This window comes from Ammospiza caudacuta, chromosome 5, assembly GCF_027887145.1.
Source record: "Ammospiza caudacuta isolate bAmmCau1 chromosome 5, bAmmCau1.pri, whole genome shotgun sequence".
Taxonomy (NCBI): domain Eukaryota; kingdom Metazoa; phylum Chordata; class Aves; order Passeriformes; family Passerellidae; genus Ammospiza; species Ammospiza caudacuta.
Genome location: NC_080597.1, coordinates 10441857 through 10456495, shown reverse-complemented (window position 1 = coordinate 10456495; position 14639 = coordinate 10441857). Strand labels below are relative to the sequence as shown.

The following is a 14639-nucleotide window of genomic DNA, read 5'->3' as shown; positions in this document are numbered from 1 at the left end:
AGGCAAGTCCTTTTGGAATGCTGAAATGAGACCAGTGATTGTGCTCAGCTTTGAACAGGGATGAAGCAGTTATTTTTTTTCTTGACAGTTATTACAGCTGTAATTGTGCTAATGCTATGATGCTACATATTTATATATTTGTAGTAAAATGGTACCTTTCCCCCACTTTTCAAAGCAGCTTAATATTTCAAGGATAAAGGTGATTATTAGGAATAATATCATTTTAGATGCTAAGAGCAGGTATAGGGGGCTTGTACTTGTGCCCCATTGAAGTGTTTAATCATGGGAATTTAAACAGCCATCATCTGGCTTCTATGCAATTTATTATTTATTGTGGGTGTTCTGTTTTCTGTTACCGTGTGGCTGGACCAGAGGGTCACAATCCAAAAGTGGGGTTACCACAAGGTTTTGACAGGATCTTGACAAGATCTGACTGAGATGCAGGATAGATCTCGGAACAGAAATTACTGGGAACTGCTCTTCTGATTCAGAGAAGTGTCTATATGGTATAAACAGGATTTTTCTGAATATCTTGGGGGTTATTCTAATTATGTTTTTCTGTAAAACCACGAAAATGTATTCACTTTCACTGTCTCAGAAATGTTAACCTTACTCATGATGGTGTTAACTTGCACCCTGCCAATTACACAGAACCCTCCTGGGTCATTATATCGATAATTGCACACAGGATTTTATTTTTTTCCTGTGAAAAATCCTTTGTTGACAGAGTAGTCATGATGCCTGTAAGTTCCTTAAGTATTGCTCAGTCAGGGATATGTAAGATGTGGGAGATGTCCTCATATATTTGGGGAGAAAACCAGCTTGTATTTGGCATGCTGTTAATGTTTCTATAGTTGTATTTTTTTTTTGTTTGACTTTAGGAAGCATTCCAGGGTATCATTTTTCATGCACCCCTGTACTGGCAGAGGACAAAGTGGCAGGCAGTAATATAAAATGTCATCTAATTTTTCTTTTGTTCTTTAATTCACGCACATGTGCTGCTTCTGTGTGTTTATCAGTGTGCACAAAATGCCTATATTTGCAAGATAATAGCTGTGTAAATATTAGAAAGTCATATTGAAACTCTGTGAAGGGAAGGAGAGCAGGGGGAGAATCCTTTCTGCTACTGAGGAGCCATCTATTGGATAAAACCCATAACTGAACCCAGCACCCATGAAGCTGTGGAGGATAACACAGTTTGTTATTGGTCACTGGTTAGCTGAAAATAATCCTTTCCTTCCCAGTGCTCTCACCCACTGTGTTAGAATCCTGTATCCCCTCATGCACACAAGTCATGAGAGTCAGATATAGATGTGATTTATGTACTTTAGGTAAAAGCCAGTTTAATATAGCTGAAAATCGGGGATAAATCCTAATGTAGGGTGTAGGTGTGATCATGAATGGATAAGCTGGCAGTAGGATTGCCTGCCAGCAGTGGAGAGCAGTTGCTTGAAGAAGTGATAATGACATATTTTTTTCCCCATATTGTTAATACAGAATGTGAATAACATTAGTTGTACCTTTTTTTTTTTTTTAGCAGTACATGGCATTTATGTCAGTCTCAAAACCATGATCAGTTTAGTTAAAAGAAAAAAAAAGTGGTTTCCTGAAATTACTTAAGGGCATCACAAAACCAAATAATGAGCTGTTCCTTCCCTCAGAACATATGCAATCTATAGGTTGTGTGATGCAGAAAGAAAGGATCTTGAACAAACCTTGAGAAAAATGAGGGAGAGCAGGATGTGAGCAGTAAATTCCCCGGATGACCCTGAAATATCCTGATGGCTCTTCAAAGTGAGTGGTGGAGCTTTGCAAGAATGTTAAAAGGAGCATATGGGGCTGGAAGAACAAAGAGTAAGAAAGAAATAATGAGATTCCTGTGCATTTTCTTGAATGTGAGTCAACTGCTAAAACAAGAAATTATTATTAATTGGGAATTTAATTTAAGCAAATAAACTTGTAATCTGTGGCAAGTGGAAAAGAACAGAGGGCTGCCTGCAACAGCAGGCTTTAGTCAGCAATTTGAGTCAGCACAGGGTCAAGCTTCTGGATGTCAGACACTTAGCCTAAAACACTCCCTTCCTGCATCCTCCCTTCCTCATGCAAATAACAGAGGGGAGGAGTGTCAGATGGTTTAGTGGGAGGCCAGATGAGCTTTGGGAGGGGATGCATGCATGCAGTGTGAGTTAGGGTGCACAGCTTGCTGCTGGTTTGGGCATGGGTGCCTGCTCCACGTGCTGGCATGCAAGGCAGGGCCTGGCCTGAGCTATTCTTTCCCCCATCACTCAGTTATTTCTTTTCTTATCTCTCCACACTGTGTATTCTGATAATGTCACTCCTCCCCCTTCAAGCAGCAAAACACGTGTGGGGCAGGGGAAGCTCAGCTACCACACACACAAATCCAATATTTATTGTTTGCATTGCAGTAATGCCAGGAGTCATTCTCAGAGTGGTGTTATACTGAATGTTTTGCAAATACAGAATGAGGAGGTTGCTGTCCACTGATATTTGCTGCCAATGTCTCTTGCTCACCACAGTGCAGAGACTGGCAAAGCTGGACAGGACTCTCTAGCTGCTGAATTTTGGGCTGCTTTCTGATCCTTCCCCAAGTGTGTGTGTGTGATGGGGGGAGCTGTGCTGGTTATGCTGTTGTGCTGTGACACTGCCAGCCCAGTGTGGCAGAGCTGCCAAGCAGATGCCACAAACTCCATGATTGCCATTAGACTGAATTTCATGGTGAAAAACTTGGTGCTTGTCTGAAATACCTGAGCCTGGTACTAGGGGGAAGCTGCCCAGAGTCAGAGACAGTGGCCAGTTCATTAGAGGTGTAAATAGACCTGGCTGCAGACAATCCCTTGATTTTACACTGACCAGCTATAGGAAGGATTTCCAGCCCTCAAGGAAAGCTGTGGGTTTCTCTGCAGGCCCACACAGTTTATGAAACAACCAAATAGGAGTGTATATTATTTTTTCCCACCCATAACTGTTGTATCTCTGTATCTTACACAGCACCTCAGCCAAACCTGGCTTTTTGGCTAGGATCTAAAAATCAGTCTGCTGCTGAAAGAGCTGTAAACACCTGTATTAAGATTATACCAACTACAAAGAGTTCTGTTCTTTCTCTTAATTCATGAACAGTTTGATCTGAAATTCAAATTGAATTTCATCCCTGGTCTGTGTGGGACCATATGGAGAAGGAGGCTGCTGTCTTTCAAGATGTGAGCCTTCTAGTGCCACTTGCAGCAGTATAAACTGAGGGGACATGGGTCACTAACAAAATCTTGGTTTTAAGAATTCCCTCCAGCTTTATTTTTGGGTTGAATTAGGCTTAATCCCTCTGTATTCTACCAATGCTTTTACTTCTGCATTTTGAAGCTCAGAAAATTTTTGAGGAAGAAACCACCAGGATCTGTGCTCTCTTCTCCTCCATGAGTGGAGGCACTACTGTGTGAAAATAATTTTGTGTTTTTCAGCAGTTTGATTTTTATGTTGTCAGGATGCTTTATTAAAGATATTTTATATATATATATATATATATATATATATGCATACACATCACAAACAGGTACAGGCTGTGGAGTCACATCCATAATGTGGAGACATTATGGATGTAGCTGGTGAAATCTAATGATTTGCAATATCTGTGGTGAGTCACTGGAGGAGGGGCAACCTCTGCAGTGACTGAGAAGGTCCAGTGCTGGGGTGGACTGCCTGGGGATGCTGTGGGAAGTCAGGGTTTGCTGGGTTTTTAAGAACAGGTTAGACAAACAGCTGTCAGTGCTGGTTTGGCTGATGTTGCCTCGTGGCAAGGGGATGAAGCAGATAACTTGCTGAGTTCCTTCCAGGGCTTCTTCTCCTCTATGATGATGCTTTTGCCTTAAACTCTTTGAGTCTGCGTAAATCTGTTTTTATCCTAGGTCTTAAGCGGTTTTCTGAGATCATCATTAGCTCTCTTCACGGTGTTTTATAAGATTTGATGTCTGTTGTACCGATTTTACAGATGGAGAAGCTGCACCAGCTATAACTCTGCTTTACAGGAAAAAATGGGAGTGCAGCTTAAAGCATCTCAGCTTCTGTGGAAGGGCAGTGCTTTAACCAGTAAATCATTGGCCACTTTGCAGCTTTAGTGGCAAACTCAGCCAACAAAATCCATATCATGTTCTAATTCAGGCTTATTCTTGGCTTTATTTTTTATTTTTTAGAAGAACATTGGTCACATGGAGAAGATCTGTCTTGTTGCCATGTTTGACACTTTCTGTTCAGGTGCCTTCATCTATTTGCTGACGAGCCTGCCCCTCCTGGGGGCAGCTTTCATTTTGCTTTCATGCAACATTTTTGTAGGGACACATTCCTTTCAAGCAGCAAGTAAAGGCATTGCTGTGGCTTCTGACATCAAATGCAGAGTTATTAAATGCTCAGAGAGCTCTCTTATGGATGTGAACTACTGTCAAAAAATTGCATACAAGATTAGTGATGATGATGATACGAGAATATAGCAAGTCCAAAGTTATACAAAATCTTCTCAGCTTGGGGTTTTATTATAAGTATTAAGATCAGAGCAGACTGGCAAAAGGCTGCTCCACTTTCTGAATCAGCACCCAGTGAATTTTTATTTTTTGCTTTACATTTAGTCATTTTTTAAGTGCCAAGTTATATTGCTTTGTAGGACCTTCCTGCCCTCAGACTCTCAGTCCATTCACAATAAAAACACTGCAGTGTTTTCTTCTGCTGATGTTAACAAATGCAAACAGAAGAGTTTTATCTGCCAGACTGAAAAGTCTCCCAGCCTCTCTTGAGCCATGTCCATATTCTGGAGTCCAACAGAGTCCAGGTCCTTGCAGAGCTGAGTATCACCTGTGAGAGCACCATGTCCTCAACCTTCAGACATACAAATTTGGGAGCCTCTCATCTGATTTGAGCTTCTGTGTTCAAACACAAGGCAAAAGAACACTCTCTCTGCAATGTTTTGGTATTGGATATATTGCCAGAGAAACTGGCTTTTTATTTTTTGTGATTTCACTGAGAAACCAAATGAAGCCTGCAAGTGTTAGAGGTTGAATTTGATCCTTTCAAAGATGTTTGGCAAAATGATAGTTTTAGTGGGACTGCGTTTTGTGCTTCTTTTTCAAAAGGATCTGGGTAGCTACCGCAGTGCTTTACTGATAACTTCATTGTGACACAGGCTTGTCTTACTTGAAAAGAGGGTTGCCAAATCAAATTTATAAAAAGCTTCCTGGATATACATTGACTTAGCAGTGTTTGTACAAGTTTCCTGAAATGAGATGTGAGTTTTCTAACTGATAGATAAGTATTCTGAAATCTGTAATTTTGAGTTTGAATCAGAGCATTTGAGAAAGACCAGGAAGGTCTGTACATTTTATTGTGATTGGTATTATGTTTGCAGCATCACATTTGCATGACTTGTACACCACAGCAAGTGCTTTACAGACTATCGACTTATTATGTCATTTATTTGGATTCCTTGATTCATCATAAAGTAGATTTTTGTGTTTCTGGGCTCTTTTGAATTCAAAATGCAGATCTGAACTATCAGAGGGGTAAAAAATTGAGTGTAACTTGCAGAAAATGTGATTGAAATCAAAACATTAGGAACTAAAATTCAAACTGATTCATATTTGGTAGTTTTCTTTAAGTAATTGTTTACTTCAGCTTGCAGAGAAGTTGAACAGCTTAATCTCTCTACCAAAAGCATGACCCAAGGGTCCCCTGAATCCCAGAGCATGGTGAATTTGCCAGAAGTTCAGCTGGCACATCAGCCTCAGATATGAAACCACAGCTCCCTGCTTAGGAGGAAGAGAGCTGGAGCCATCCCTTGCCTCCTGTGAGAAAAGTCATGCTGCATCTCGTGTGTGAGTGGTACATCTCTCTCCTTCTGACAGCTGTGATGATGTGAGGAGGGGAGATACTGAATTCACATGCAACCCCCGACGAGGGGGAGAGAATTGGTGCATCTGACTTCATCTTATCAAAAGGTTAATTAATTAGTTTATTACATTACATTATATTACACTATGTTATATTACATCTAAACTGAATCTGCTAAGCACTTAACTCTGCACCCAACAGCACTGAATCTCGTGACTGTCAGCCAACAGTCCCAACACACACACGCTAGGCCCTGATAGGCCAAGGAAACAAAACACCATCACTTGGGGTAAACAATCTCCATACTGCATTCTACTTTTGCACAAACACAGACGCAGCAAATGAGATAAGATCCCCTGGATCCCCAAAGCATGGTGAATTTGCCAGAAGGTCAGCTGGCGCATCAGCCTCAGATATAAAACCACAACTCCCTGATCAGGAGGGAGAGAGCCGGAGCTATCCCTTGCCTCCTGTGAGAAAAGTCATGCTGCATCTCGTGTGTGAGTGGTACATCTCTCTCCTTCTGACAGCTGCGAGGCTCGAGAGCCGTGATGTGAGGAGGGGAGGTACTGAATTCACAGGCAACCCCCGACAAGGGTGAGAGGACTGATGCATCTGACTTCATCTTATCAGAAGGTTGATTAATTACTTTATTATATTATTTTTTATTATATTATGTTATATTACGTCTAAACTCAATCTGCTAAGTACTTAGCTTTGCACCCAACAGCACAGAATCTTGTGACTGTCGGCCAACAGTCCCGACACACACAATAGGCCCTGGTAGGCCAAGGAAACAAAACACCATCACTTTGGGTAAACAATCTCCATATTGCAATTTACTTTTGCACAAACACAGGCACAGCAAATGAGATAAGAGTATTCTTGGGAAGAATTGTGCCTTGCTTTTCTCTGTGAAGGGAAATGTGGGGCTCTAAGGAGATGGGTTCTGGCGGCGTGGCCTTCCCCGGCGCCGCGCGCTCGTTCCGCCTCCGTGCAGAGCCGCTGCTGTGCAGGGCCAGGTGATGCCTAAGGAGTCTAATGAGAGGAATGATACGGCCCAGAACACTGGTGTCAGGAAATATACTGCAAGGTGTCTATCTTGGGCAAGCTGTAAGCGGAGCTTGTCTTAATATATATTTCAGAGGGGATGTCTGTGTCACCTCTGAGTTAGACATTTGCCCTGTCCCACACTGCATTCAAATTATATGGGTTTTGTTCAAATCCTAGCTTTCCATTCAATTATCATTGGCCTAATGACGGGCTCTGTGTTGTACAGGGGCAAATCAAGAGTCCATCCCATTAGCACGCCATTCTTTTGTGGCAGGAATTTGTTTCTGAGGCCATTGTAACATAAATATGCAAGTGTCAGAGGACAGGATGGAGGCTATTATGGGCTTCTGCTTTTTGTGAGGAAAATCAAACAAATGTCCCTGATGGAGAAAGGAAGCCAGCAGCTGGATGTGATGACCAAAGAATGTTTTTGTGCAGTGGCACTCTAAGTACCTGGTCTGTTGTTAAATTAAGAAAAAAATGTAATTTTAAATTTTTTTTTCCTTCTGCTGACAGCTGAAGTGGAGGAACCTCCCCCCTCCCCTCTGAGAATTTTCATGAGATGCTTTTTCCTTATTTCTAGCACTTAACAATCCAATTATATTTGGGTTTATGCTAGTATTTGTCTCTATTGCCATTGTTAGGTTTTGGAATCAGAGCAATTTTTCCATCCTGATGGCGCGGAAAAAAATATGTTTCATTATGACTTGTTATAACCCTGGAAATCTTTTCTCTCACTTGGGTTGAGGATGATTTTTTTATGTGACACTCTATACTGATGCCTAAAGTGAAGCAGAATGAAGCATAAGGAAGAGAAGCTTTGCTGAAATATAGCTCCTTCCACTGTGTAAAATTATAATGGAAGAAAGCTTGCTTCTCTCTAATGTTACGCTTCCCCCCCACACTATTATTCAAGTTGTTTTTACAAATGAATGTTGTTTTTGCAAGGTTTGTTTATGAAGCCATTGCTCTTAGCAACCCCTGCTCGCCTGAGAGCAAGTTAGGTGGCACAGATCAGGTATCCAGTTTTTTCTGGATAGGATGACCTTAAAAACAGGTTCTGCAACAAGACAAGCTTTTAAATTCCTAACCAAATATATTACGTGAGTAATAAAAAGAGCTCCTCAAAATGGCCACAGAGGCATTTCAGAGCACATTCCTGGGAATATTCACTTGGGCTGGTATTCATTAAGTTTGCTTTCAGCAAAAATTCTCATGAATGAAATTTTATTCAGTAGTCATTATGATTATTACATTGCTATCACAGCAATAACCCGATGCTTTGTATAAGGCCAGGACCTGATTTTGTTTAAGGCTGGAGAAACATCTTACAGGGTCTCCAGAGAGTGTATTGTCTAAATATAAGACCAGGCTCATCTAACAGCTCCTGACTGGGAACAGAAAACCCTTAGAGGGCAATGGGTTTGTTTACAAGGAAATTCACAGCTAGAGAAGGATGGATGCAGAACCATAGCAAATGTTACACCTTTTGAGCTGCAGGAGGCTACAGTGCTACAATTCCACTGAATAGGAATGTAATTATACATTTTTATGTTATGAAGATAGTTTAGGTGATGGTGGCTAGTCTTGCAGATAGAGAGACTGTCTCCACAGATGTGGTTCATTGCTACTTTGAATTGGTTTATCCACACACTAATGAACACACTGGAACTGGACTCTCATGTTTTTTTGTTTTTTTGGTTTGTTTGGTAGGGGTTTTTTTGGTTGGTTTTTTTGGTGGTGGTGGGGTTTTTTTCTCTTTTGTTTTTTGGTTGGTTTGGTTTGGTTGGCTTTCTTTTTTTCTTGTTTGCTTATTTTTTTCAATTTTAAAAATTGCCTAATAGAAATATATCTATCGGGGAAATCCCTGAAGCACAGGCTATGCCAAAGAGTTGGACTCTGAGTCGTGCAATACATGAACTCTCAGGATGAGAACAAACTTTTCCTTGCCAGAAAAATTAAACAAGATTTTGAGCTATTCACAGCTGAAGTCTGCATGAAGTCTTACTTCCTCCAATCTATAGGAACATAATGGAGCAGAGGTATCCTATCATGTTGGTGGGAATTGTGCCTCAGTCTAGGCACAAGGAAGTTTTTTCAGAGCTGTAGCTCATTTGCAGAGCACAGTGTCTGTAATGGTTTTTTTGTGTGCCTTCACCTACTGGTGGAAAAGCACATCTCCCTTGCCTTGGAGGTGATTCAGTCTGAATGGTGAATGTGCAGAGTCCTTCAGCAGGCACTGGCTGCTATCTGGAGCATTGATTTTTGGGTGTACCAGGGTGCAAGATGCTCACTGGGTACAAGGTGCATAATGGAAGGGTTCTTTGGGGTGGGGGGAAGGAGCTGTTAAAGAGGACCGGTGCCAATCCCTTGTGTTGTTCAAACCCCAAAATAACCATTCTTCTCTGCCTGTAGATCGATCAGAACAGTTTGTTGGCAGCAGAACTAAGCACAGGACACTGAGTATTTCTCCTGTTTTCTTGTCTTATACTCTCTTTTCCCATGTCATGTGAAAAATAAATAATCTGATTAAGTTGTCTGACATTTATAATTAATTACTTCTTCCTTACTCTTATCTTGTTTGCCTGTCCTTTTCTCTGGCCCCTCTTTTTTCTACTTTATCTCTTAAACATCAGATCCAAGAAATCATTCACATGATTAATTTTTAACAGAAAAATACAGTTTACAGCATATTCTTTTCTTTTGAAGAAAAGCTTGGTCCCTTCTTTTGTCCATCCCACTGCACAAGTTGTCATGTTCTCGCACTGCAGTCACTTCTAAGTCCTTGAGCTATCATGTATTCTGTTGGTATTTGAGGAATTGAAAATCAATCACACAGCCTTATGGCTTAGGTTCAGCACAATTCTATTATGCCCACTCGCAAAAGTCAATTCAAACCTTTTGGGTTATATTTCAAAGCCTAATCAAGCTTGCTGTCCACACTGGTTGGGAGTCAGCTAACTCTTGGCCATAGGTCTGTTTATTACGGCTTCTGTGTCAGAAAGAAGTGTGAAAGAAACAGTTCTCATAAACAGTGGGATCATTCAGTGGGCATTTTGCAAAGACAAACTGCCCAAACAGGTTTTGTGGTACAGGAATGCTTGTAGTTTTAATATGGTTCTGCAAATATGTTCTTAAAGAATTGTTTAAAAAAGACTATCTTGTTACAAGTGTTCACAACTGTACTTTCTCATAAAAAGATGTCTTGATTTACTGAGATTAGATTTCAGCCCTGTCACACTAAGCTAGCACAGAAAGTTATGTAGATGCAACCCTGAACTTAGATGGTGAGTTCCAAGCTTTGGACCATACCAACAAGTGAAGGTGGTGCATCCAAGCAGATGGACCAGCTCCTCCAAGCATGATTTGTGCTGCCTCCATCTGGAGGTGCACATGGAGCCTGCATGTACCGTGTCTATGTCAGTCCCCTGATTCCCAGCAAGTGCCAAGATCTCAGCCTAAGTATAAAAGAGTTGGCCATTAGCAATGCTCTGTGGAGGGTACATAACATACCTCTTGTGAATTGGGGGCAGATCAGTCTCATCTCACTGGGAAGAAAGCAATGACAGGCTGTTAGTTACGGCATTTCCAGCTGATTTACAGAAGCCTCCTCATTCACTGAAAGGCTGGTGGCCATTCTGTAGGAGCCAAGCATGCACTATAAATAGGAAGTAGCTCTCTGCTTCCATCCCCCATGGAAGGCATTGCTCTGTGACCTATCCCTCATGTTTCTTGTTCTGCAGAGGCGCAGAGATTTTCTCCAGTGGATGCTTGACGCGGGCGACTCAGCCATGGCAGCCGGGTGTTCTGCTGTGCTCAGCCCATCTGCTGCTCCCAGACAGGATGAGGCACCTCTGGCTGGCACAGCCCCATCTGAAAAGGCTCAGAAGATGCTGACAGAGGATGAGATAGCAGGCCAAGCTTTCCTGTTCCTGATTGCTGGCTATGAGACCACCACAAGCACGCTGTCCTTTGTCACCTACTTGCTGGCCACCAACCCGGAGTGCCAGGAGAAGGTGCTGCGGGAGGTCGATGAGTTCTCTGCAAAACATGTGAGTATGATGTGCTGCTCTGGGGCTTTGTGCAGGGAGCAAGGCAATGGAAATGTATCAACACAAGAGATGGCCTAGAAACTTTGTGTCGTGGTGAATGCATAACCTTTAAAAAATATTTTACATTATTGAAATCAACCAGCTGTTGTCAGGCTCTAAAACTACACATATCTATTTTTTTTCCTCTTGTACAAGTGTTTCTACTGGTTTTGTGGTCAATTTTATTTACTGGGAGCATAAATAGTGGGAGCATAAATAGTGTCCTTACAAATCCTAAACTTCAAAGTTTTGTTTTAAATGTTCTTGTTTTTTTTTCTTCTAGCAGCAGAATATATGTGTAAGCTTAAAAAAAATAATGGTATCAAATTCTCTTATATGTGTTCAAATGACTTCTCCACTATCTGTATTTACCAAGGGCATTTTTGTTTCCAGGAGCTGGAGTTATTTACTTGTTTCATTCATACAGGGCAGGCCTAATTGTGCCCTCGTGTCTGGTGAGTTCAGCTGACTTCCTTAAGGCCTGCCAAGGTGTGAAGGTGCAACTTGGCCTGGGGTATGGGCAGTTTACTGGGTAATGCTGGGGGCAAGAGTTGCACACAGAACCCCCTGCTCTGCAGTCCCAAGGAAAATATGGGTAATCTCCTCATCAGTTCCTGAAAGCTGACAGCCTAGGAAACCAAAGGGGAACTGCTGGGAGAGCTATCCTATAGGATGGGTGTGTGATATCAGTCATATGACATCTTTCTGTAGATAGACATGTGAAATAGTAAACATTTCCATGAAAGTGTGTAGAGATCTGAGTGCAATCAGTCATTGTCTGGCTGATTCCTTAAGGATGTTCCACATAGGAAGTCCGTGTATATGGCCATGTCTACAGGGACAAGAAGTGTCCTCCTGTAGGCAAAGCCTCAGCATCCAGCACAGGTGGTAGTGGGGGCTGCTGGGTACACCCTCTAAGCACCTCAGTAGTTTATTCTGGGGTATTAAAGGCTAGCTCTGTGTGTGACAAATTTCCCTTACCAGCTGGTCTGGTCCAGTTCCAGTTAAAGGAGCCCTTGCTGTGCACTTGGAGACTGCAGAGTGAGTCAGTGCAAGAGGTTCACATGTGGGTGTGAGTCTGATTCAAGCTGGAGAACAAAATGGACCCTGGCTTGTGTATGGTCTGACTGAGCTGCCATTCATTATTAGTAATGTTTCAATAATAATCAATATTAGTAATGTTTCAATAATAATCAAATTCAAATGCCTAATTCTTGACTCTCTTGGTTCTCTATGAATATTTTGTCAATAATTTCAGCTTTTGCACTGTCTAGGAGGGGTTATGAAGCTAGGGACACTTATGGCAGTGTTCCCAGTCAGTGTAGAGAGTTTGCACTCAAATTAATTTCTGCTCTGTACAAAATATGTATGAGGCTCAACTCAAGCTGGTGTCCTCATCCCAAGCTGTGCTGTCCCATGTCATATATTGATTGGAAGAACCTTTCAAGTAAATTCCCTGTACTTTCTGAGTTGTCAGGTTTAGCTTTAGATGGTGCATATATGGCCAAGGAGAAGAGAGGGAGAGAAGGATAATGATTCATCTACAGTCCTCGATAACAGGAAATTTGTAGATCTGATCTGTGCAGCCCCATCCTTCAGAAGATTTCCTTTTATAAACAGTTCATGATTTGGCAGAGGGGCAGGAGGGGGCAATACACTGCTCAAGGAGCCCATCCCAGAATAAGGAAAAGGGTGCAGCAGTTCAGTCCCCTCAGTGACTGCAATTAACTACTTTTAGCCTAGAAAATGAGATCTATGTGAACGGTTTGCGAGTTACGGGAGCAGAGCTATTTTAGAACTGGGTATATATAGATGCTGTGTTCAGTTGTCATGCAAGAGAGAGGAAGGGAGGGACACAGAAGCTACAGGCTCAGTTAGTTATCAAGTCAGTTGCTAAGAAATTTGATTAGGTTATTGCTTTGCTCTTATCAAGGTGCTCTGCAATTTTCACAAAGGAAGGGCTTTAGAAGGCCAAAATATGGGGAATGGTACAGTCAGATTGTTTTGATATGTAGTAGAAGACTGTTTTGATTTGCAGATATGCAAGTATTCAACACAGTATCCTCTTCAGCCAAATTTATACTCAGGTAATTATAACTGCAAAATGTCCTCTACCTTGTCCCCCTTCTGTCCTCCATCCCTTTCAGTTGGCTGATGCAGCATGTTTTATTGCCCTAATCTGTGGTGTGGAGCTGCAGTCTGATTTTACAGCAGCTGCCGTGTATCATCCCAGAGATGATTGTACTTTGGTGGTGGACAGGGTGATTTATATACTCATTTACCAAAGTTTATAAAGACATGTGAGAGCCATCTGAGAAAAGGTGCTATAAATGACAGGCACAGCTCCAGCTTTTTGGCACACCAGTCAAAAACACAAAGCATGATGACCTTGTAATAGCCAGTAATAGAGCAAGGTTGGGCCATCTGGGCATACAGCAATATTTTGGTGGCTCAGGGTGTTGTACTTCAGGACACTCCTGCCTTTGCTGTGATCTTCATTTGTCTGTCTTGCGCAGTGGGTACATTGGGAGAGCATAAAGGGGATGGAGAAAGCTGAGTCAATGCTGGGTTAGAGATCCCTGGGCAGGCGTGGTGCAGGCTGCTGCAGTGTGGTGCAGAAACACAAAGCTAGGTGCTGCAAGTGTCTAGTCCCAGTGCTGGGACTCAGATACCCAGAGGAGACAGGACCATGTTATCCTGCTCTGTTGTGTCCAGCCAAGTTTGTTTCAGGGCTGTCTTGGGAGGTCTCACTGCCAATCTCTTCCACACAGCCTGTGGAGATGGCACTTCCAGGCAGGTGTCCTCAGAAAACAGTGTCTGAGTGAGTCATGGGTTGTCATCTTTTTCTTTTTACCTCCAGGACTATCCTCATCTGCTTGCTAAAGGACATTTTAGGTTCTTTTCTTGACTGACAGCTCAGTATTGAGGCTTCATGGTGTCTCTTTGCCTCAAAGTGAGAAGAGGCATCCTGCCCCATTTTAGAGTCTGGCAGGAGAAGCCCCTGGCCTCAGTTATTGTAGAGGACAGGAAATTGCCCCCTTACCTCCATCTGGGTCTTTAGGATTTAGGGAAAGGGCATGCAGAACTTCTCATCTCTGGGGAAGCAGAGAGACAAAATACTGAATGGTGATTACTTGTCACCACACGCTGTATCTTCCCATACTACTTTTGAATCCCTGTGTGTGTTCCAACTGTACTGGAAAAGACAAGCATAATTCTTCTAACACACAAATAAAAATTCAAATTATAAAGACTTTGACCTGAGCCTCTTCATAAATCCCTTGGGAGCGTAGTGTGTGCCCTGTGAAGGGCAATCTGCTAAAAATAAGATGCACCTATTTGCTGCAAGCTTGTTGCTGGGTGTGCAGCTTGCTTTGATACCATGAAAGCAAAATAAACAAGATGAAAAGAGAGTTAAATATGAACTAGTGGGGGCAGGACGCCTACCTCTGTGTCTGCATAAAATAATATTGCTTTCTGCAGAGACCACAGATCTGGGACAGCAGAGAGGGGTCAGATCCTCAGATGGGTTAAACTGGTGCATGTTTGGTATTAGTACAGGTATGGTGATATGCATCAGCTGAGAAGCTAGCCTGGTATGTACCAGTA

The 14639-nt window shown here is 42.2% G+C and overlaps 1 protein-coding gene across 1 annotated transcript in view; it reads left to right on the top strand.

Annotated features, from left to right (window-relative positions):
- The window catches only part of TBXAS1 (thromboxane A synthase 1), a 228663-nt gene that overhangs the window by 152633 nt on the left and 61391 nt on the right, over window positions 1-14639 (top strand). Inside the window, exon 9 of the mRNA XM_058805104.1 lies at window positions 10683-10991. Within this exon, the coding sequence (XP_058661087.1) occupies window positions 10683-10991 (309 nt within the window). The remainder of the gene's footprint in view (window positions 1-10682; window positions 10992-14639) is intronic.